A 26,278-nucleotide genomic window follows, 5' to 3' on the forward strand; every position below is an offset into this window, starting at 1 on the left:
CGAAACTAGCCCCAGTCATTTTCGGTTAATCTCCCTCGATAAAGCTTACTGCTTGTCATCCAAAAGTCAAATTTCATTAAACCCATCGGATTAACCGTGTCTCATGCCATTTAACCAGACAAGTTAGTATATTCTGAGTTGGAGATGCATTTTTGTGGTTATATGGCATGGGAGTATCTCGTCCTTCGTGGGTCCTCCGTGTTACAAGGCAGCTACCCATCGAAAGGCTGTCACAATTGAACCATTATAAAACGTTCTACTGAAAAATTCTGTGAATATCCTGCATGTGTACTTGGATGTGTAAATTTGTTTACTGTCGGGCTGATTATGTCATTTCATAGACAGTTAATTGTTAAAATTTCTCTTATCAAGTGCTGTTTACTTAAGTGAAACTATTTAAGCATCGGTTTTTGAACTGTCGCCCAAGCATCTAGGAAACTCGTGACATTAAACAAAGTGGATTTTAGATTCTACAGATTCTGGTTCTGATCTGAGCCTCTTTCTTGCGGCTTGCTGAGTTTAAATGACTGAATCCAATAACATGTTCATCTTGATAGACCCTCACGCTTTGGCGTGGTACATTTACTCGTACCTCAAGTTAATGTAGGTATCAATTCGTACATACAATTGGGAGTTTCTCATTGTGCGTTGAATGAGCCGACCTTTTATTGCCACACTACAATTCCATACCTATTTTCCTTCCAGGTTTGTGCTACTAACCGGAAGACTCCACCACCGATCTGACGAGAAAACTGAGAGGTCTGTAACGAATCATACCTCGTCTGCCATACTCTTCCAGCTTTCTTAAGGAATTCCCAACAGAGGAAGCAAGAGCTCTTGATGCTCTGAAGGGATCAGAGTGTGAACGTTTATTGAGGTCAATCTGACACCAGAATATTTCCAAGTCGTTACTACACTGTTAATTTACGTCTGTTTACGTGCATGAAGCGTTGAATCGATCAACAGAAGGCTTACTATTCATTGGTCTATTGCGTCCATTGCAATCACTAGAAAAACGCGCAGTCTGTGATCAGCCGCAGCGTTCAGCATACCATCCCTCAGCTGTGTACATTTAATGTACGCTGATGAAATTGCGATCATGGCGCTGTTGAATCTGTACTGGAAACTGTTTGTAAAAGGAAATAAGAAGCCTCGTGTAGACTGGAAAAATCCCCTCTACTAAGTTCCTCAAGATGGAGCCAGAATCAAAGAAAGCATCCAAAGATAGCTTTGAGGACGACTGGGTCAAGGCCAGTGAGGCTCGGTATGACTCGATGAAACATCTTCTTCAGTCAGTCAGGCATGATATCGATGCACTGACCTCACGTATCGACCAAACGCAGTGTTCGGTTGAACTACTTCGTGTGGATGGAACTTCACCAAGTGTACGACAGCAGGTTAGAAGCAATAACTCGTCAGCACTTGGATTTTCAACAAATGGCGGTCAAGACCCTCAAAATTGTAGGCCAGATATTCTAGCAAATGTTATTTCCGGTGCCGAAGAGGCATTTAGAGATGAATATATGGATATACAAATACGCGAATCACGAACTTCTTTTACCCCTCAGTACAATGACGATCAGCTTTTAGAATGCAACGTTGCGGGGGCGTCTTCAGAACAAATAGGAGATAAGAGCTGGAGATCCCCATCAGATTTCAACGTTCACGACCCTTTTGAATCAGTTCGACTTCCTAATGAATTTACCAGTGGTACAACCCCCTACAGTCCCAAGCAACATTGTAATCATCCGGCCAAAGAGACTGATCTGGATGACATAGATTTACATCAGTTCGAGCCAGACGATGATTCTGCCGGTAGTCTGTCGCCGGCCGTATCGCCGACCTTTGAAAACTATGTCACAGAAGGTGTCAACCTGAACAATATGCTTGTAACCAAAGACGAATCTGGACATTTCCAGTTTGCTCCTAATGACCCATCAGTGAAGCCCTTAACCCCTGAAGAATATAGAGTATACGACAACGGGCATGCTTTGACCACAATAGACGAAGCTTCTGAAGAAATCGAAGATGACTTTTCTTCCTCTGATATGGATTTATCCACACATAGCCACCAGCCATCAGATCAAGCCAACTTGGTCACGTCCAGTAACGTGATTATGGAAGTCAATTCCGGCCGATCGATCGAACCTGGATTCAAAACCTCCGGTGAATCCACACCAGGTCCACTCAATGTGTTCACAGACGATGATAACCAGATGATGTATACAACAGAATACAGGATTAAATCAACCTCCCTCAAAAGCACATCTGATGCGGAACGTCCTTTTGTTGGTGAGGCCAGCACCATTGATGGCTCAGACCCACATAAAGCATATGATCATGTGGTTGTACTTAGACCAAAGCGGGCAGGTACGGGCGAGTCGCCAGTCAAGCAGCGTCCCATCTCCGCTGGTTCGCTTCGTGGATATATGCGCAATGGTGATGGTTCAGTGACCGGTTCTTTGCATTCTGTTGTCTCCATGTTAAGCCAAGAGAGTGTTTTAAGTGAAGCAGATTCCTACGTGACAGTCGCTAGCCGGTTTAATACAACCGGAAGTGACGACATGTACACCACGGCTTGTAGTGATTTCGAATTGCCTGATCAGCATACCCCAAATATTTACGTTCATCAAGATAGTGACGAATGCCCAACGTTGTCACGTAAACGAACAAAACTATCCAAAAGTCAGCGCCACCGATCCACGGATTTCCAACCACAAAGTGAGTCCTCGTCCGAGGACGATGAGAATGAAGATGTACTGAGAATCACGGAAGCTATTGTCGTAACACCAAAGTTCTCACGCCTTCCTTCAAAGATGGCTTCACCCAAGGAGGATGTTTCCAGTACCTTTTGGGGCGGTGATTACAGTGGAACGGAAGCAAAAAGTAAGCCTAGTTGAACTGATTTTTGCAGGCTGTCAAAGTTGAGTATGTGACAGCCTTTGTGGGGCATTTTAGGTCCGTGTTTTGTTGACAAATCCAGATTAACAGAAAAGTAATAATGGTAAGCTACAAAAAATAAACTCGATTTTCTTTTAAGAAGTTAACTTTCGCTAGTCAGGCGGTAAACACACGACCTAGTCCAAAAAGATTGATTTCGGGTAGACCTCGGTTGGCTCAGCAACTAACATAAGTATGATTTATACTTTTTTGGGACAATGCGCATTCCTCTGCGGGTACGATTCATCTGTTCATGTGGCCCTATGATCTCATAAGGGGATATTTTCTTTCTGTTGCGTTTGCTAGATTCTGATTTTAAATCGCCTGGTGAGGACACGGTAATCACTTCCGTAGGTTCATCTTACTGCAGAAACTAAGCCCTTATCTCTATACATCCTTCTGGACTGTCGTAGGGCGTTCGTCCCACCTTACACGCTTAAAAACGTCGTGATGGCAGTTGTGTGATTGCTTCGAGATCGATGAAATTTGCGAAATATAAATCCCATCTTTTATCTCTCGGTGCGAAACGTGCTAGCATCCAAATAGCTGCTTGATAGAATATCTGTAATAGCACTCTTTCCCTGGAAATCGATGTAATCTGTTTCAAAACTTCACTGTTCTCAACAATGCATGTAGTGAATATACATATTCTTTGCTTTTATACCTTGTTTGTTCGAAGAGATCTCTCAGGTGTGTTTTTCACGTAACACAGAAAGTTCTTCGGAGAACTGTGATTTGTAAGTACTGTGTAGAAGCGCAGTATTATTGCAGCGTTTGTTCGGTTGCATCTCCATAGCAAGGAGTGAGTTTCAACTCCTCAGTTCTTGAATGTTCCCCAATCTATTGTGAGGTTCATTGAAGCGACATGTTTCCCGGATGAGCTGACGGACAGTTCATTTGAAGCGGATAACGGACGACATCTGACTAAACATCGATGGAACCTGAGTGAGGTAACATTTTCGCTCAAGAGAATGGTATGAGTATCGGGCAGGTCAAAACAAAACTGAATAGATGAAAACAGCCGATAACACTCTTTTCATCAATCTTGCAAAGTACAGCTTAGAAAAACCGAAATGGGTTAGGATAAAAGCATCTGGCAAAGCTAGTTGACTTCTCAGGGCCGTTTCCAATTGGTAAGCAAATGCGACTAATAAGATATACGGACCTCGCAGCTGTAGGAAAACATTTCAGTTAGGTGAATTCGTTTTACATGTAAAAGACTGCACCTTAATTCTTTCTTACCAGAAAAACGAAGTCTCAGTATGCGCAGTGAATTTTCAACTTAGAAAATCACGGAACTCTGAAAACTGTAAGACCAAAAACAGCAAGAGTTGGTAATTCAAATCGCCGCAGGATTGGAGGGGATTTAGTTTTGACCTCAGTCCACCTGTTGTGAAGGCGGAAGAGAACAAACATGGAGACAGTATTGATGTACAGAGATAAGTTCAATTCAAGTCTGGAATGTCATATAGCCTGATACTGACAGGACGTCAGGAAATAATTGATTCTTTTTTTACTTAACTCAATCACCACGGTGTCTCGAGGGTCAATTGTAGGCGATTTTTACGAGGAGGGTCGTCTGATAACGTTGGGTAGAAACTGAACATAGGTTTCATCGCAACGAAACTTATTCGAAGACAATTTTGTCCACGGGCATAACACTGATCTTGTATGCAGTGCTTACTTCATGAAATCATACTTATTATTTAATATTATTTGTTCATTTCATTGACTGGATTCTGTTCCGGACTAGAACCTCACCAGAAACTGCTCCGAAATCCCAGTAAATTTAGCGTATGAGGTTGTTCGCATCTTCCACGAGATCCTCGAGTTTGAGAAGAGAGTCACGGAGTAGTGATGAAATTTATATAGCGAATTTTTTTTCAATTTTAGTGATTTGTGACAACGTGATAGTTTTACTAATAAAAAGTAAAAAAAGCTTGCATTTTGTTGTGAAGTGGTTACTCCTACGTCTAGCACGTTTCGGACGTACTAGCATTTCGGGGTCTTATAGAACGTTTGGGTAGCTAATGCTGGAAGTTTGGCTGCAGTTTAGAACTGCCTGGTGTTAGGTGAACCCATCCTAGACTTTAGGTCTTGAGTAGAGGAAACGATCTACGTGAATGTGTCAGGTGACCAAAGCTGCTTTGTACGTACGATACAGACTGGATTTCCAGAGGTGATTGGGCAATTTTTAGGGTCATTTGTCAGTTTCTAGTTGTAGTGAATGTCAATCGTTATCAGCTCCCAATATCGTTCAGGCATTGGCGTAGTGAAGAAGTAATAGTTATTCACCATTCATCTTGGTCGCATGAACCAGTTGGTAGCGCTCTAGACACTACCAACCTTCTACAGAGTAGCTCGTCAGGTCATGTGTGGGGAGGCCAGAAAGAATGAAGCCGTCTAATCAACAAAAGGTTTAATCTGGTTACCTATAAACGACCGTGTTGGTGTTTACAGATCTATACCCCTTTCATTTCGAGCAACACATTATGCATTTCTTTTTTTTTACTCTGGATTTTAAGTTTCAGTTGTCCCCGTTTGCGCCGAAATTGTGCGTTTTGCAACGACTATTGCACTCACCAATGAAATCCAAGTTCAGAACTATGACAGATTTAAAATTCTATGGCACCACACCAGGACAATAGACGACCAGACCGGCAACCTAAGCTGGTTACTTCCTTCAAAGGTCTCGGAGATAGAGTGATAAGGCACGTGCATTCGGAGGGTGGATAAATGATTGTGCTTGGACTACACTTTATCTAAAGGTTTCGGTATGTGAGTAAGCTGTGGAGTGTCATTCAGGCAGTGGTTTTGGCAGTTTTGTACTTTCACGGCGAATGACTCCAGAACGTTCGACCAGTCTGCAGCGAGGGCTGTGAGTATTCGATGGCTTCAACACAATCATATGGTGCTTCTAGAGTCATGTGAGGCTAGCCAGCAGAGATCCCTTTTTTCACTGTAATTCCAGCACAAAGATGGGTGTGCTTACCACATACTCCCCTTGTGCGTATTCTGGCTTCATAGTGAAATGAACAGTTGACTACCTCGCGTGGACTGTTAACCAGCAGGAAAATTCAGTCTGCGGGAAGGACCGTGGAAGCTCGATCACTGTTCAAAGTTCCCGAGTGGCTAGCGTAAATTCTGTGCTAAATTTGGTCCGACGACAAGATCTCCTGTGGAGGAACTTGCACACACATGTACTGTTCACTTCAGGAAGTCATATGGTGATGCATTCCACCACAACTGGAGTTGCTAGATAGTGTGTGGGCACATTCCTCTTGTGTGATCTTAGCAAGTAAGGTTTCTTCTCGGTTTTTATTCGACTTGCTTTAGCTGATGGCAGCGCGGGTTGGTTGTCACACAATATATGGTACCGTCACATCTAATTATCCCAATTTCATTGTCATTAGCTTAACAAGGATTGCTCCGTCGCATAGTTTCACTGATGGCACCCACCCACATACCGATGGAGGCTAAGCAAGCAAACTTTGAGAAATCTTAGTGACCACAAATCATTCTTTCATAGACTATACCATCTTCCGACTAACGGTATAACGCACTGAGATGACTTTGTATGACATGGATTAATTACTGACTTTTTAAATTCCGAGTGATTCGGACCTAAATCACACACTTATTCGCGCCACACAACCCACTTTGAAGAAACTACGGCTGCATGGTATTTTGTGGGCCACCTAATTAGCTCATAAACAATAAAATTTAACTGTGTTTACCAATTTTATGCTTCCTGCGTTCAAATTACATACAGCAGAGTGGTAATGTATGTGGTCACGTATGTATGTACCAGTAAAAAGTCTTCGTTAGATATCTTAACGTCCAAGATCCCTTGCTCACCTTGTAGACACGTGCGTATCAATTACTGCAGTGTTCCGGCGTAATCCTAGGTCTTACCAATAAACGGATCCTCTCCAAAAAGCGTAACTAAAACTTGTATTCGCACAGTGATCCTTGTAGGTCATATTGCAGCAGTTTTTGTACTCGAGGTTCATAAAGTACGTGACAGTTGGCACGCTGGAAGGAACACCGCATATTCAATGAAAGATGTTCGAAGCACAAGTTAGTCACCACAACTTTACTGATTAAGCCACCAAACACGTCACTCGCTTCCGCCCGAATAGCATTCGCAGAGGCCAAGTCATTCGTCAAACAGGCAGCATACTTGACTACTCGGCGTTTATCTGACATTCGTCACCACGCATATCGGCTCAACCAGAATCTTCATACAGTGCTTTCGCCCTCATAATTCGAGGTACTCAAAACCAAAGCGAGAGAAATAAAGGCCATTCAAATACAACACTTCAAAGCTCGAAAATCAAACTTCCAAGACTCGGCATTTTAGTGAGCCCATGACGAAGCGTTAGCCATCTGCTAGCTATTGTAGCTTGATAAATTTATCAACTAGACTGGCGTGTGAAGAACAGCGTTGTCCGTTAGAGAAGGGCTTGAAATTAGCGGTAGGTAAAAGGGTAATAAGGGCGGAAAAAGCAATCCCTAGCGCTGAATTTTTTTCAAAAACCTCTGTCAATGAAGGCGAAAAAGCTACGAATATAGCTGGTTACATTGCTCAAGACTCAGAAGCCAGAAGTTCCATATACTACACTAGAGGAGGGGAGAACATCAAGCGCCCCTCCCCACCAAAAAAAAACAAATGGACAACATGGTGATTACAAAGACGAATAAGGGTAAGGCTAGTGTTGTCATGATCAAGTGCGGTTATTTACTGAAGGCCAAGCAGCACCGAGCTGAGACCTCTTACCGGCGGATCGACAGTGGTAATATTAATTCTATAATAAACAGGAGTAAAATTGAATTCGGTAGGCAGTTGTGGTCCATGATAAACCACTTAGGTCAAGATAACCCAAAAGCGCAGTCTAACCATGGATTCACGGTCTACCAAAAATCCATAAACCAGATGTCCCGGTGAAACCGACAGTAGACGGAGTGGGCTCTCCACCCAGTGAACTGGCCATATTTTTAGCAGGTATTCTAAAACTCCTCACCGGAAAATCTAGTATGACTTTTCATATGCCTTTGCCAACAAAGTAGTAGGTGTTTCCGTGAAACTAGATGGCATTCTTGTACGTTTCACTGTCAGTTTGTTATATACAACTGTGCCAAATGAGTTCTCCGGAAATAGCCAAGCGAGTGTTGCTAATACAAACCACCCTTTGAGAACGGACACGGCGTACGGTAGATGAAATATTGGAAGGTATAAAAACATGTCTCGATCTCACTCACTTCGTTTTTGACTTGTTGGTTTACACTCAAGAAAAAGTTCTAGCAATGGGATCTCCAATATCCTCGGTTTTGGCAAATATTTTAAAACAATATTTTGAACAAAGAGCTGCAGTCGGATTCCCGTACCCACCCAAGATATTCCGATGTTATGAAGGTGGTACTTTTGTCGTGATGGAATGAGACAAGGTCAGCGACTTTTAAATCTCTCTGAATGAACTAAATTTATACATCAGAGTTAATATAGAGGTAGAGTCATCTTCAAGTAAACTGCCCTTCTCGGACTGCATCACACAAGGTTGAAGGGAAAACAATCACAGTGTATGAGAAATCAAGTGACACTAGGGCGATTTTGAGCTACTCATCTGCCCCTCCTAAGTCGGTATTCGCTAGTATCGCTTCAATATTTTTTAGCCGAGTAAGGGCTCTATGAATAGAAAAAGTTGATCGGACAGTGACGCCAAAGAACTGAAGAACAAAATTTGGAGTAGTGGTAGTTAACAAGTAGTTAAGAAGTGTGTGGTACCGGCGGTGAAATCCAACATGGATTGGATTGGGGCTGCTATTATCTTATATAAACCAGAGGTATCGGAAATCATTCGAAGGATTCCAAACACGGCTAATATAAGGGTAGCTTTCCAGAAGGGAAACGTTACACTCTGCACTGGTGCAACTCAAGGATCGTCTCCCAGCGGACAGAACCAGGGGTTGTGTCTACAGGATTAGATATAACGGTTGTATGAAGATTTATATAGGACAGACGGCCAGGGAATTGGATACCAGAATCGGAGAGCACAAAATAAAACTTATCATTTTATCGAGAAATGCAGGTGACTACGGAGCGTTACTGAAAGACTTGGCAATGGCGGGACATACACTAAACACGGGACACAAAATAGATTAAGAAAATGTTGAAGCACGGATTATGGCCTACGCCACAGAGACTGATGGCCGAGGAGGTGGGAATCACCAATCATCCCATGTGGAGGACGATCTTAAATCAGTCAACCTGGCGTGTGTTTGTGGGCGGTTTCCAGAAAAAGGAGTCATAAACAGAAGTAGCCTAGATTTGAAATGTACTTAATCTCATCCACCCTCCCCCATGTATATTGGCGTAGTACTCATAAGCCAACACAGACCAGCAAAATTTATCAGTGGCAATCAAAGTGATTCGTCGATTGAAGCACTAAAAGCCGGAAGTTTAAAAAACCAAAACGAACAAAAATAATTTCAAATATCTTCAATCCATCAACCATAAGATTTAGGCATGTACACTAAACTACGAGACCCTTTAACTGACACTCAACACTGATCTGGTGTGCCAACCTAAAGAGGCTTTACTCCGTCTACCTTAAATCCTGGTCAGCTTTGTGACCTGCTTACTTGACCTGATGAAGCTCTTGGGTCAATAGCGAAACACTGCCCAGCTAAAAACTACTAATTGTTTATCAAGCCATTCTGAAATGAAGACTGGACATGAGATTTGAGAATGCCGCATACACTTTTGATTTGATTCTATGGTTGAGGCAATTGTGCCAGTCTGGCTCCTATAATTATTCCCCGCAGAAACACAGAGAGCTTTGTCACACACATTAACAGTACACGATTCCCATTTTGGTGAGCAGCTTCAACAATCAATCTTTGCAATCCAGTTTGATCCCTTTACACCGTCTAACTGTTGTGCTTACGCTCAAGTTAGGCTCAAATGGGTACAAGTAAAAATTGGAATTTAGGGTGAATTTTTTGGACTGCTGAATACCTTCAAATGGAAAAGATAGTTTTGGCGTTTCAAAAATGGCCGCAGTCTGGATGAATTCCTCACTGTAGCATGCCATCAGCAGGTCACAGATGGAATGGTGATCCAGCACTGTTTTATTCTAAACTTTTCACCAAGGCAGATTTATTTTTAGTGTTGCTCATTTTTGAAGCTTAAAATGGCACTATCCTTTCAAAATCTGAGTTGTGATTTTGAAAGAGGTTGCTCATATTTGGAATCTTTGTTTTATTTGTTCAGCAAGAATATTAACAGCGCGCTGCGGCATGCTTTATTCAACAGCAATAGTTTATTCTGTCGTGGGATATGCTCCAAAGAGTGTCCTCCATTTATACCATTACAAATGAAGAATTGCTATCTACTTACATAATGAATTGCAGCATTCTCGTAGGTTCATTGGTAAATCGCTTGAAATAATCAGGTTTTAATGGGCTGTCATCTACCAGTTCCTTCGCGAGGATCATGGTCATTTAGGCAAAACATTTTGTTTGTCAGACAGCTTGGACCAGTCATCTACTAATCGGAACAAGTTTCAAACCCAGTGTCATTTCTGTGAGTGCTCACAGCAGTTGGCATGCGCTTTGGATTGCCATTAGCAGCTTGGGACTGGTTATCCAAGTACCATCTGTTCGATCTCGCTACACACACCCGACTAGCTCCAACAAGGCCAAAAGACAACAAATGGCCGAAACTATTCTAAGCATATTCAAAAAGCTTGTTTGAAGCAAGTTCGAACTAAAGAATGACTCTCATGAATATTCAGAAGTTAAACTTGCCGCTTTTACGGAAGCATGAGGATAGGCTGATATTTTGTCCGCCGACTTTGCATGAGTATTCTAGAAGTTAAAGCAGTGGATCTTTTCGCTAAATTAGTCCTTTAGGGGAGGGCATGAGAAGAATTCAGTTGCGTTTACTCTTAATAAGTTAAAGTCAGCCACATATGAATCCCTACCGTCTGATTTGTGAAAACGAGTGGCGTTGTTAGCTCCCTAATTCACATTTGCAAAGGATGTTGCAAGCTGTTTTATTAAGCCAGCTTCGTAAAACTTACCCACTTCGAATTTCCCAGAGCTTGGTTTGGTCGAGTTAACGATGCCTCCGAAATTGCCTTCCCTCCCTTTGGAAGACGCTAGGAAGTTAGTTGAAAGTATGGGTCCTCATGAACTCATTTGATAACATCATCTTTTTTCTGTTCACACTTTTAAGTACCAGTTATTCCTCTCCGGATTACGGGGGAATTCCTCAATTGTAAGGTCGCTTATTCGTCACGGTCGTTGTATCGGGTTTAATCATGGGTGCACATAAGTACCGGATTCCATACTGCTCTCAAATAGTCCCCTACTCTTCATTCGTTTTCGCACCTCTATCGAGAATGGTCCCCTTTGGCTTACAAGGTCTTAGACAGTTGTGCTCCCCATGTGGTTAGTATTATGTTATTTTTAAAGCGCAAGATCAATCATTAATAAGAGTCAGTCAGATTCAGTGTTTCCAGCAAGTTACTCTGATCAGTCATTCTATGGCGCAGGAGAAATTATTGGTTTATTTTGAAGTGAGTTGATTAAGCTTTGATAATAGTCCAGAAGGTGCTAGGATTTGGTAGTTCTTTTGGTCGATGATGGCCAGCCACAGCCAGATACATCGGCCCTCAAATTCTTTCAGTCAATCGGTGATTGGAACTAGAAAACAATGAAATCTGTCAACAAAATATCTACTTGTAACCTGTGTGCGCACCACCGGACCGACGGTCACACGGACAAACTAAATTACCTGTTTTTGACGGCATGTTTTTGTCATTCATCAGAGTCAGAACAAGCACCACAGGAAGAAATCAGCAGTTCACTTATGGTAATCAGCTGGTGTTTTGGTAGTTCTCAACGGATTCATGCAGAGAAATGCAAATTAGCACTGTGCCAGAGTCGCGGAATCTCACAGCAGACGACTACAGACAAGGATGCCTGTGGAGGTTTGCATTGGTCCACGGTGAGCTTACATGGAAACCCTTGGTCGGCTCAAGCTAGTGAACAGCTCTGCTCGGGTACCTGTTCAAACATGGAGGGAGCCAAACATGAGCAAGCTAGCCTAGTCAGTGGACCACCAAACAGCACCCAAGGCTTGTTGTGAGCTCATCCGTTAAGTTTGGCCGGCAAAGTTTAGAATCCGAAATTGGGCATCCATATTTTGGAACAAGCTATGGCAAATTCAGTTGTTGAGTTTGTGGAGTGATGCCCAAAAGTACAAAATCTTCATGCTCTCTACCTGGTGACAGTATTTTTCGAATGAAGGAGGAACTTGGTAACTGATGTCTGATTTATTCCGCACTGCTTATTTAGGTAGGCAGCAATGCGTACATATAAGCCACAGGAGCGTTCGCAGAGTCAAGGTGCACCAAAGTATATCACAGTGACCGGAGACATTTGCTTGCAGTTGGGTTGGAACATCGAGTTGCCTGAGTTCAGGTCATGAATCGAATTAGTGATGGTTGGTCGATGAGCGTTGTGATTTCCCATCATCAATAACAAAAGGGCGGAAATGGTTAGAGGATGGCACACAAAGCACTCGGAGTAGGTGCGCTTAACCGCACAACGCAACCCGTTGTGGATAATGAGTGCGACTTTTCTCAGCTATGAAGCATTCACTCGCTTGTCCAGCCTCTTTTACAAAATCTGCTTCATGTGGTCTTATGATATCGTCTTAAAACAGCGAATTGCCAGAGGAAAAAGGGAGTGGGGCTAAGAAGAGGGTTCATTTGACAAAGCGTACAACTGACTTGGAAATAAATACCGACCTATTAGTGTAAGAATCTCTCGCAACACCGAGACTAAATTGTATCTATCCACGTTCTTTGGAAGAAATAGGCAGTTTTGATCGGTAACATGGTCATAGAATAGATGTGTTGTTTTTCTGTGCCACATGGCTTTAAACCTGTACGGGGTCTCCGCAGGTTGATGCAGAACAATCCGTTGTTTTTCAAGGCCCTCAAGGATATTGAGTAATCAGGTTTAACCAACCCGAGTTGTAAACAACACCCCTTATACATTAGGAGATTTCAGCTGACATGGTTTCAGCGTGGATGCTATGAGAATGCAACTGATTACACCCCATTCCACTTGAACGGATTCAAAAGCAAAGACCATGTATTCCCGAGAACTTTGAGTACCTTGATTGGCATACCCCAGTCCGAAAAACCGGCTGATAAGTCGGCAATGGATCCGCCGTGTGGATCCGATAGAATAAACGAGAGCGAATGAATTCTTTATAGTAATACTACCATCATCCCAAATGCGAATCGTGATGTTCTTCATGGCTTCTTGCAAAATTAAGTCTTGCATTTTAGTTAACCTGACTCGAGCTCTTATGTTAAGATCCTGACATTTTGCACGTAACTGAAAGGTTTATGCGAAATCATTGTAAGTTATCTGAAGAACTTGTCATGAGGGCACTGAATAATACTCAGCGGCTCGCATTAGTTCTGGCCGACTACAGTCAGTCCACTGAGAATATCCGTAGGCACCGCAATGGCCTTTCTCAAAATCATGTCTATTCATCATAAATTAACGTTCAGAAGAGCGTTCTACAGCCATTTGTTGAACGGCTACACATCATCTGGCGCTGAGGGAGTCAATATCGCGTAATGTGATGAACAACAGTTGACATTTCAATTCAGACAACAGTTTAGTGAGGTTAGTAGGATAGTGTGTGTTTGAAATTCTGAGATGAGAGGGTGAAGTTTGATGACGCCAGGGTAATTGGTAACACCTGTTGAACTTTAGAGGAATGCTTGCAAAAGGTATGGGAAAAGAAAGTGCGACTTGGTATTTTAGACCTCTGATAATCGCTGCATGAGTATAAACAAAACAGTATCGATATCAGATCTGGTCTCCAGCTTCTTTCAGGCCGTAGGCATACCGTTGGATGGAACTACGTGACTATGAATAACCCCTAGATATCCAATTGATATGACGTACTCAGTATTTCTTCACTTTGAAACACTGATTACACTATGGTTTGCAAACAAGAATGTAAAGGTTAACGTTTTCAGCATACCTTGTGCTGCTCCGTTTGCTAGTACAGTGAGGTGTGTTGGTCAGTACAACACTTTTTTTGGTTCTGGCCACGGGATTTGTCTCGCTTCAAGTTTGACCATCCATCAACAACGGCGACAAGACCTTTAGCCAATACAACCTTTTTCTCAGCAAAGTGGTGGTGATCTAGGAGATGTGGAATTTCTCATCATGGTTCTGCGTGTTCACTTCTCCCAGTGGGCAACAAACGCTGATGTATTAACTCATTTAAAATTCTGACCATCACAATGAAGTAAAAGTTGATTCAGGCATTTCTGAGCATTTCGCTTAAGTGAACCCTGCGACTAATGTATGTGAGTGCATTTAACAGTCAATGGAAGCCTCGAATGATTGATGTGGGTGCGCACGTACGTCGCCAGTGATGAGCGCTCTAATGTGTCAATCGAGGGTAATGGGAAAGTGCCTCTTATGTCTGAGGACATATTGTTTATACTGGTTCCTGTCCTGATAATTTTCTCCTAATTTGGACAAAGAATGTTGAACCGTAACAAATTATTCAATTTTTGTATCCTTCACTGTTCTTAGTGTTCGAGGTGGACATCACTCACATACATTTTCAATATTTTCTCTTAAGCAAAACAAGAAATTCCAATGAACTCTAATCAGCTGCGATTGCTGAATCTTATTAGCCCTCTAGTATTTTCGCTTATGGAAGTGATACAACTCAAGCACACTATATTTTCAGAAACGGTTAAAAAGACGATAGTCAGTCTGATCCCAGTTACATGAAAATGGATCGCTAAATTTTGGCATAGCACTCAGCTTTACGGGTAAGTCCCCCTGTAGTTCTACCCACCTAACTATTGGTTACGACTTCCACATCACACAAATTGGGCATCACAAAAGTAGGTGAACTGATTCCAGCCAGTGATTGGTAATGTCTCTGCGTTTCGCATCAGGCTGAGATAGTGCGCTCGTGCACCAACTACCAAAAGCCACCCGATGCAAATTGATCACAATCGTGTGACGACTAGTCATGTAGTAAACAATTTTATATTCCCTATACTATGGGAGTCATGAGTTAACATTTCCCCTTCTCCATGTCAAGAGCGATTGGCAAGTTGTCAGATTCACTAGGCCTGGTAATATCCCATTTCAAAACTACCAAGAATAGTTATCAGAGCACTTTATCACATTACCTCAAAACTTCACATAAAACTATTTTACCATACTTTTATATATAAGCCTTTGTTCGATTCGTCTAGGTACCACAAAAGTTGGACTCAATGAGCGAAATCCGAAATTGGGACTGCGTTACAAGGCTTTTCATCTCAATTTTCCATTGAATCTATAAACCGTCGGCAAATTGTTTTTAAAGATAGAATCGAAAGCAAAATAAGGGTGACAGCGCATGGTTTACCCACAGCAGGCAATGCACCTTGCAAATGACAGTGAAAAATCTACGGTTGCAGAAGGACATATGAAAATCTCAACATTGATGAATCATTTCGTTCATTTACAACACCAGTAAATTAAGAGCGTTGGTTGTTCTGATGGAAATTGCCAATTACAAAGTCCGGTGTTCAAAAGAATCAAGAGTTATTTCAAAGGCTGAGTATGTGTATCATGAGACAAAGGTGAGGGATTAATCTGATAAGGACTGGAGATTTTACTGGTTCTAAAATGCCTTGTGGCTATTTTATGATACTAATTAAGGTAGCTTTACCCAAAAAGTTAAGAATCCTCTACCAGCTTAAGTATTTACCTAAGTAAAGCGAAACCTTCCTAGTCTATATGGGTCTCGTATAACACATGGTTACAGCTCTGCCAGAACGACGTCTGTTTCCTGAAAACAAAACAAACTGTGATCATCACACATCCGCAACTTTTTACCACGACGAATGAATTTAGTTTCGTAATCCGCGCTCAGCTGTGTCCGATCGTATCCAAGCAACCCTCTGATAAGCAAATCGACTGGTATGAAAGAACGAGTTTTTTACTTTCTCAATTTTCTTAGTCAATGCCGAGTAACTGAAAGCTAGTTAGAGGGCATAACACACTGAGCTCAGTTTCCTTCTAGTCCCTTTTCTAACTCTTTTTTATAATACCATAAAGTTGAATGCCCATGCACGTAAGTTTTTCAGAACCTTATAAGTTTATGCTTTAATTGCAACAGGAACAGTCACAGAAATCAAGTGTATTTTGCGCTAAATCCCTTAGTACACCAACGAAGGCTTGTTTCCCACACCAACTCCTACCTAAAATGGTGATCATAGGACAGCTGTTGATCGATAATGAGGCTGAAATAATTGAGAAAAATTGATAGACTAGAGATTACAGGACTTCTGGCTTGCTGTCGCTAAATAGCAGGGGTCCCATTTAAAACTTCAACTGCCAGTTAACCAAGTCGCTTGTTCCATAAAACGGCTGCCCATAGTTTCAACGTAATGCTGGTTTTTGTCAGCACATGCTCAGCCGTATGCTAGATACGTTAGCTAAGACAGATGGTCGCTTTTTACACAAGTGCATTAGTGTGTAATGTCTGTGTAATTCAGTCTCCAACCTAACTCTTTAGTCAGTATTTTATACACAGCAGCCAGACTTCCCTCCGAGGTAATTGAGGAAATTTATGAAAAAAGAACCGAAAAATCCGTCCATAAACTATTGTTTTTATTGAAATCTAGAAAAAATTGGTTACCTAGCAATCCACTTGCCTCTGAGAAGCGATCTTCAAATTACGATGGCAGTAAAGCAGCGAGGAAAAAGCTCGTCGTTCAACTTCACGATAGTTCATTTTTAACTGAGTGCATTGCTCATAAGGTTGCTGAAAATTCTTCGACAGCCCGTAACCGGTTCCACCCATTTACGTGCTCATCAAATAGGTGCATTCTTCGAGTTTCCGTCAGCCTTACGTTTCACTTCAATTCAGCGCGATTCGCGAAATCCACTCATTTGCAAACTAAATGTAAATCAGATATTCACGTGACCCATCTAAGTTTTCCACAAAGTAAATGAAGTTCGCAAAGATTACCTCGGGAGCAGTTTAACTTGTTGCGACCTAAGCCTTTGGGGCGGAATATACATAGATATCGGGAATAGTAATCTCTACGATTAAACGAAATGTGTTGTAACCCACGTTAATCTATTGATTTTTGCCAGCATGCGATATATTGAAAATTTTACCCGGAGACACTTCGTCTGGGATTTAAAGTAACATTGTGAATAAGTAGTCCATCAAAACGCCTTGTTCGTTAAAACCGTCGTCCTATTTTTCTATTGTCAGTGCAAAGTTAATCAACAGATTTTGGCCAACTGATTGATGGGTGGATTTTTATATTAAACTGATAACTTGTTCGAACTTCAGTTGCTAAACTGAGAGACGTCGATGAAATTGCGTATATCTCGTCGGCATCTTTGGTCCTTTTGTGTTAATTACATTAGCTAAATGTCCTTTTGCTCCTCTGGTCAAGGAGACTGCAACAAATTCGATGTCTGTCTTAACTGAAAATTGTTATTGTCGACGATGAAAGACCAATGTTAAGTGGTTATCGCAAGTGAACCGAAAATCAAATTACACCTAACTACCTTAGGACATTGCAGCGTACATAATTATATTTGTAGTCTGGATGTGGTCATGAGTGACAAGTAGCTTGGTAATAAAAATGTGTTCATCAACTCCCTCAGAAATTAACAGTTGAGGTTATACTGCTCCTCTCTATTTGCAGTTGATTTTAAACCAAATAAAACACATTTAACCAATGCAGATAACTTAATTCCACATCATACGATCCATTAACGCACGGTTTGAAATTTTTTGGCGTGACCTCCAGATAGACAGTAAGGATGTATTTAAGACAACCGGCAGCATAGTGTTAACTGTTTTTACAGTTTACAAGTAAAGCAATTTGCCTCAATGCAAGTCCGTAAACTAAATGGTACGAGCAAACCACAGCCTTTAACGAAAAAAATTTACAAACCAGGCCTTAGTTACACACAACAATGAGCCATGAATTGTATTTACTGATTCGGTTAGTATCAATTTTTATTGCTCCATAATTACCAGTACAGGTGTTTTTACCAGTTCTTTAAATAGAAATACTCCTGCATATTTCAAAGTTTCTAAAACATAGTTTTCAAGGTCTGAGCAACTATAAAAATATTACAGCAGTGCTGTTGACTGCCTTAACCTGTTCTCAGCAAAATGTGCAGCTTTTCTATGCTAGTTGGTATTTAACACAATTGCCCTAACGCCAACGTAACCAGTTTTCTCGAAAGGTAGCTGCATTTGGTTGTTTCTAACAGAGTAATTCAGGGATTTTGCGCGATTTCTTCTAGGACTGCTTATGGTTTGGAGGTCTATATCAGGATAGTCTAGGCAGTCATAACCTGTGAAGGTAAATGTTTCTGATATTTCTCGAATACCAGGGTAAGCGGAAGACAAGTGAGAACCTGATCGATAAACAGTAGGTAACGTCGTCAGCAGATGGATAACCCAGATTCACTCAACGGGCAGTTAAAATTAGATCCTTTCATTTGCAAATCACTTTAAAGATTTATGTTCTAAAAGCTGAAAATGTTGGTTTTTCTGCTATCTTTTTAGTTTTTCCCCGCTTGGCACTATTCAATTTTATGTAAAGGTGATACAAAAATAAGTACTGAATAAGGCATCTGGTACAGCGTCCCAGGTCTCCGTGAATGTGTGTAGCATGCAGAGTGAATTATAAACGGATGCTGGGAGCTATGATTACAACAACACTCTTATTTTGTTTCCGGCGGCCAATGGAAAAGCATCATGAGAAATTCATAAACGAGAGATTCAGCTAATTTTCAGGCTAATTTCCAGTAAAACCACATTGGTTTGCAAATGAGTATAGTTCGCTAATTTAGTGTAATTTGGGTTTCAGTAGAATATAAGGTTGATGGAAATTGGGGGACTGCGCTTACCTACTGAGCCCTAAAAGGCAGAAATCGGTCGTAGGGTATTACGTGTATTACGTCTACAATACGCAGATTTTTCACACCATTCAACGGTTTTCACTAGCAATGAACAAGTAACATGCCGGGGATACTTAACTTTTCTGAAGTCCTCCAAAGTGGAAATACGCGTGCACAGATCTATGAGATTTATGACGACTATACTTTTACTGATATACCAGGGGTATGATTTTTTCCCTTGTATGATTTGTCGAACAGTCGGCAAAATCCTCTCCTACACGACCATGTACCACAGTAGACGTGGAGAACGACTTGAAGACCATTCGTATGACGTAATGCCAAACAATCATTGATTTCCGACTACCCTTCCAGTCTAATAAATGAACAAAGTTAACGAAAGCAAAGGTCACTAAAGATGGGAAGAAAGTATGTATACCGTTCGTTGATTAATTACATGGTGGTCACATTGCACAGTTAGGACTTCAAAGAAATATTAGTCGAAATTCCCAAAAATGAGAGCAGTATTGGTGTGCGTTGACTTCCGGTCGATTAAGTTTCGGTTCTTACACTGAATTGTGGAACACCGGAAGAGATCAGAGCAGCCAAACAGATATCACCCTGTTGAAATAACTCATAGTTGTTACGATGTGAACCTAATCAATCACTGTTAGATCCAACTTTACCCCCAGGCCTCAAGGTCATCCGACTTCATTTGTCTGCGACGTACTTGTTTACAACATCCAGTAAGGCGTGATAGCGGCAGCCAAAGGTTGTTTGGTGTGTGAAATATATTGTCGCACCTTGGCTAGACAAGCGGTAACTGGCCTCCTAGATAGAGGGGTCACATTAGGTTGAAGTTAAACCAAATTTGATGTGAGCGTCGCTTGCCAGATAAATTCCGCAGGATCTTTATTTGATGTTGCCTATCGGGCGTTCATATTGTCGTGCAGAAAAAATTGAAGGTCAATGCTACTGCGAATTCGAAAAATGCGTTGCATTAACCACGAAAGGGTTATCAACCGAAAACTCATCAAATGCTTCGATATTGTGGTTGGGATTATGCTCATAGAATATCTTTACCCAAAATGGGTTCCCAATCGGTTTTGTGTAAAAAAAACCACGCAGTGACAGTAAGATAGTGGGTTCCCAATCGGTTTTGTGTAAAAAAACCACGCAGTGACAGTAAGATATCGGAGGATGTCAGTTGAAGAAAAACTGCTTATATATTCCCCCACCCAAAATGCTCCTGTCGCCGATTTAATTTCAGGAAGTCCGACAACAACAGGGTGGCCCATAAAGTAGTGAACAAAATTTGAATGATTATTGAGAGGCTGGCCAAGATAACCTAACCTAAATCTCTTTGACTCTAGACGTATAAATGTGGCTACCCAGAACACAAACTAAGTGTTTGGCAGTTACTCAGAAGACAAACAGGATGAACAAGCCGCTGAAGAAGTCTCTGTAATCAGCGGTTTCTCTTTTAAGATGAAAAAAAATCAGTTTTGAGCATAGCTTAAGAACAAGTGCTCTAGTGGTATACCAGCTATCCCAACGTGAATAGAAAATTCCAAAGAAGCTAAAATGGTTTAGTATACTATCATTGGGGTGATCTGTGTGTACAACAGTGCTTTGTCACTGTGTTACTTATGTCATGCAAGCAAGCTGCCAACAAATGACCTCTAGTACGTTATTTTGATATCTGAATCACAAGAACCAAAATGAAGCCATTACTATCGTTGATTCGGCAGTCATCATCTTGGCCTGCTGACCGTTGAAGAGGCTATAAGTGACTTCACCCAATTTTACCAAAAGCTCTGAGGCGTATGTATGCCACTGTCCTTTGTATGTCCATGAACGCTTTTTTGGATGCGGTGAGATTACGACAGACGGAAAGCAGTATGTGCCTACGTAGCCATTAGAATCATTACACTGGTTGGAAATGACTAGTTGACTGATTGTAGATAATTGTTGTATAATAAGCATAATCCCAGCATCTTTAGCATACGATCAGAATGCAGGCAAAATCTGCAAAGTACATTCTGACCAAACTTGCAATCTTCAGATAGGTTGGTTACTGTTCGTGAAAACTTGTCACTTGGTTAGTCAGCTTAGTTCACCCTTGAAATCTCTTTTGTTCCACACAGTCTAAGTTCTTAGAAGACTGGCGTTGTGAAAATTCACACACTGTACGCAAATACATTCGGTCCAAATGAGTTGACCTAAAGAGGTGCTCTCAGTGTACTCTGCTAAGAGTGAAATTTGGAAAGCATAACAGTCTATTCATCTGATATATTGCTTGCCACAATCTCAAGTGGTTAAGTAGACTGCTCTGTCTTCTATGAGCCCCCAGCTTTTCTGTTCGCACAGATGTGGATGAGGTTAATATTACTGGGAAACGCGTGACAAAACCTTACTACTTGGAATGCAGTTTGTGAGCGAATATATTGTCAGAAAATATTTAATCAGGACTACTACCCTTGCAGTCATATCAAACAAGGTTGATTTTTTTCAAATAGGTTTACATTCAGTGTTTAATTTACGAATACCACAAAGGCATAGTCATGTGTATGAGAAATTGGTGGCGGATTATTATAATTACTGGTTCCAATTTCATTTGGTTGACTAACGGAGCACCTGTCAGGTGTACGGTAGAAGATGAGTCTGGGTGTCCTTATACTGCTAGATGTGATTAATAAGCAGTATGGAAGTGTATGTGCAAATTGGAATCAGCTACGGCCATGCGTTTTCATGGTCAAACTCATATAGACCCACATTAGAATTGTGTTTTGTTTCACTAGGTTATACTCCTGAAATGCACGAGTTCTAGGGATTGTCCGCCTGGTTATTCCTCCATCAAAGAGTAATATGTTTTTAACCCACTTCGCACTGTTTTCGCGTGGTAGGACAATTGTAGGAGCTGTCTCATACATGTGATCCTTCACCTACGGATTACCAAATTGAAATCACGAAAAATTCCTTATTCTGTATGAATTCGTGTCACACGCCTAGAAGAATGAAGAGCTGCAACGAAATAGTGGCGGAAAAATCCACGGAATCACCGGTAACAAAAATAGCGTAATATTCATGGTGGAACCTACTTATGAAACTTTGAGTGACAGCTTTCACACGATGTGATTATGAAACTTTGAGTGACAGCTTTCACACAAATAATTTAACGACAGAATCAAGACTTAATTAAGGATTTCTACGATGTGACTCCAGAAATGGCGCCACAAGATAAGCCATGTCTACTTCAGTTTGTCAAAGTGATCCTGAAAAGTGGGTTGCAATGACTATACGAAGGGACATCACTGATGAAGAATAAGAAACATTGAGCTCCCGGTCACAAAACTACCGAACTCAGGGGAGAATGTTGTAACAGTTGAGAAGACTAGTATGCGTGCCTTTTACATCACTGTACTTCTGGCAGTCTTCTTCCCTAGAATAACTTCAGACAACACCTAGGTCAGTGATGAGAATCGATTAAAATGTCCTGATTGACCTTCGTGGACGACTGGATAAACGATTTTCATCGTCCTCAAAATCTGAATCGTAGGTGGTTATATTTTACATCAGGTTTTTCCCCGATCTCCTTTTGTCCCCATCTTTTCGTTAGGAAAAGTGAAACGCATATTCACAGCTAACCACACTAGCGAGCTGGAGAGGAGAGAGCAATAGAAAAACATATTATGGACGGTTTTGCGAAGTTAGCTGGAAACAAACATAGTCCGTTTGAGGGAAAATGACGTTTTGGCAAGTGACTATGATGAAACCTTTTGGCGTCATACGCCACTGATCTAAAGGATGCATGTCTCCTTCGTGGGATGCATACCGCTTACGAGTCCAAATAGGGACGAAATGGATGTACATTGCATCTCGGCCTTTTGGCGTACACTGAATTCACTCATAGAACGAAATCTCCACTGAGTAAGCACTTTTGTGGGGACCAGTGTAATCACTGTCGAACCAAACCCTCTGAAGGCCACTCATCTATTCGGGTAAAGCAAATGGTGTTTTTCCATGGTGGCTTACAAGAGTCATTTGCCGTTGTTAACATGTCTGAGGTGTATGCAAAACCTTCTACATCAATACGGAAAGACCAGTTTTATTGCGAAATGAAATTTCGTCTCCTGGCACGGCTGTTTCAGACTTATCGGGGTCCACAGTAGTGCGCATCTTATAAATCTCCGGAGCAAGCCAAACCCACAATCCTTCTGTTAGTAGTTGGACACCACTCATTCGGTTACGAGCTGCTTATTGGTTCTGCCGGCTCACATTTAGCGGAATATAATGTCGTTTTTATGTCATCATATCGCTTTTCCCTTCAAAATCTGGTCACCTGTGTAAGATTGAATCTGTAGATTGTCCGATAAGATGAATCTAGTTGGCTGAATAATGTTTTCCCAATCAAAACCAATTTTATGTTTTGATAGAACCAGCCTGGGCTTTTAGGCACGTTCAGGTTTTATTTTATATCTGAGCCAATTGACCCCGAATTCACATTTTTCTATACATTCGGGAAACCTACGTGACATTCACGCAACACCACTTTTGTTTGCTCAAAAGTGTCAATTTAAGCACGTGGGTGATATGCCACGTTTTTCTCAGTCGGCAGTCTCTATTTGCGCCCATATGTAAAAGTTTCTTTTCGGAAAAGTGCGTGAGGATTCGAAAATTTAAACAACTGAGCTAGATAGATTGAAATCACATCAAGGAGTACAACAGTTGAGAATCCACTTCAATTGATTTCTTAGGGATGCCAACCAGGTTAATCTTTTCCAAAAGGCAAAACTGATTAAGATTGATTTTTGATTTAATTGTTCTGCTACGTCACAATAGAATTCAATGGTTGTAACACTCCGTTTTCACTAGTTTCCTGCTCCGAATATTACAACCAACAACTCCTTGCATTTTCCACTTGGCCAGACAATGAATATTCTACCTCAAACTTCCACACTTTCCGCTGGAGTGGCCGAATATTACAACCAACAACTCCTTGCGTTTTCCACTTGGCCAGACAACGAATATTCTGCCTCAAACTTCCACACTTTCCAGCTGAAGTGACGGGTGAATTAGACTAGGTTGATGTGTGTCTGAACATACGAACGAAGTTTCTTTAGGTAATGAGACTCCGACTAGTGATACTAGATCGGAGACGTCCGACTGTGAACTAAGCACCTTTGTTTTCGGCCGCCAGTTATCTGTCGGGACAAAGCCACCGTCGAAATCCCCAATAATACCTTAACAATGCTCAACAGTAGCACAGATTGGCAATCGTTCTCGTACACTAAGTACATTCAGAAGAACACGGTTCAATAATCATAGAGCTGAATGTATAATACGTACTCCAGTATAAAGTTCGAAGCTTGATTGTCAGCCTGATATAAATATTTTTGCCAACCGCAGGTTTGCCTCCGTTCCTAAGATTATGAGAAAATATCAGCTGATAACGTTTTCCAAAAGATATCTCCTAATGGGGTTTCACAGCTTTTTTTAACTGAATTTAATGGTGGCTGGGTAACTTACAGAAGTATTTACTTATCACGATACACAAAGAATGATGTATCAGAGTTACTTCCTAAGTGTCTGGATAAAGGTGAGTTTATCGAGGGCTAATATGTTGAACGAATGCAAGTCACGTGTGTTTGTCTTCAATATGATAGGAGTGTAATGGATTGCGCCCAATAACAGATAGACACCTAGGTTCAACATATGGTTAATTTGCATTTGGTTTTGACAGCCAGACGAGAGGTCTTCTACTGCCTCTCAAAAATATATTCTATTACACTGCGCTTTTTTGTATGTGCTCCTAGGCAAACGTTTCGCCGATGGCCAAAAACGCAAATAGCTTGTTAGCTTGAAGAAAAATGCAATTTTTCCATATGACTGAATCACCAAATGCAGAGGTGTAACATCGTTTTGTTAATAAAACCTTCACCGAGTTGTTTTCTGTAACTTACTTTCAGTTCAACCGGTTGAGAATATATCCAAGGCGACAGGAGTAAGTCACACGATTGGGTATTTCTTTTTCATATACTTAGTTGGTGGATTAATCCATAAATTAATGACCATATGTGGTGAATTTACAGTCATTTTGAGTCCGCTTACGTTGTTGCTGAAGATTCAGTTGATAAAAAAGTGAATAACTTAAGTGCGGATGAAACGATGTTGACTTCAAAGAGGATTAATTTGAAAGCTCACGCGGTACATCTTTTCACTTGTTCGCAAAGGGGAACTTGGGCAAAGGTCCTTGGAAAGATCGAGTGGCCATTTACGCAACCATTCTGTTGAAATATGAAACAAATGGGCCCTCACAGATTGGCAATTTTTGGTGAAAATCATCTAGCCATTCAAGCAGGTCGTTATGCAGACCGGTGTCCCCGATAAAGTGGCTAACGAATCGAAGAGATCTGATAGCGTTTTCTACATTGTTATTTTCATCATATGGGTATTGTTAGTCGATACATTCAAGATCAATTGGTCTCGCTTTCGTCTTCAGTATCAACGGTTTCGAATGTAGGAATCACAAGGGTGCGGAAGCCAATTCTGCCGCTTTTATTCACCGTTCTTTATTTGCCTTGCAGCGTGAGGTATAAACCAGAGGTTATAATTCGGGGCCTCCCGTCCTAGCATGGAAATCAAATTGCACTCAAAGTAATGTAGAACATTTACTGGGATCCAAGAACAAGAAAAGAGCCGCACAACCTGTTATTTATCTGCATCACGCTAGTGTGGCTGAACATCACTTAAACAACTAGCAACAAGCGAATCAAGTGAGTGCTTGCATGCTCAAATAGAGGCACAACAAGGCCAGTTCATTTGATCAGTGGGCCCATTTCTCACTCATTGGTAATCACAACAACAATTACTAAGAACCCATGTCATCGGACTACGTGTATTCTGCTGGGCCAGGCACAAATGTTACAGTAGTGTCAATATCCTTAAGCATCTGCTTAAGTAAACTAATTGTGATAGTTTTCACAAGTGTTTTTTGAGTTCAGAGTGATGCTACGAATCAGGTGGGCACTTTCCCCTATTTTCATTTTATTGATAAAAATGGCTGCATGGCTGCATAGCCACCTCAGCTTTCTTTCTGTGATGGTGAGAACAAATGGATCTGTCCTTCAACTAACTCTATCAGCACATAAACAGTAGTCGAATAGTTCTGATTAAAGGTGAAACAAGGCGGTGACCATGGGACACTTAATTTAAATAGGTTGTTTGCAAATTGTTTTCTGGGGCGGCCGTGTTTAGCCTCCGTCGAGGGTGCTTATACTAGTAGCCATAAACGGAGCAGAAATAATTTATAAAGCTGAATCGGCTGTTACTTCAAATAAAAACTTGGATC

The 26,278-nt window shown here is 41.3% G+C and overlaps 1 protein-coding gene across 1 annotated transcript in view; it reads left to right on the top strand.

Annotated features, from left to right (window-relative positions):
• Positions 1–750: 750 nt before the first annotated feature.
• Positions 751–26,278, top strand: part of T265_04335 (hypothetical protein) — a gene marked incomplete at both ends in the record, with an annotated part of 69,872 nt that continues 44,344 nt past the window's right edge. The window contains 2 exons of the mRNA XM_009169044.1: positions 751–2,886; positions 24,897–24,931. Of these exons, the coding sequence (XP_009167308.1) occupies positions 1,194–2,886; positions 24,897–24,931 (1,728 nt within the window). The remainder of the gene's footprint in view (positions 2,887–24,896; positions 24,932–26,278) is intronic.

This window comes from Opisthorchis viverrini (genome assembly GCF_000715545.1).
Source record: "Opisthorchis viverrini unplaced genomic scaffold opera_v5_70, whole genome shotgun sequence".
Taxonomy (NCBI): Eukaryota; Metazoa; Platyhelminthes; class Trematoda; order Opisthorchiida; family Opisthorchiidae; genus Opisthorchis; species Opisthorchis viverrini.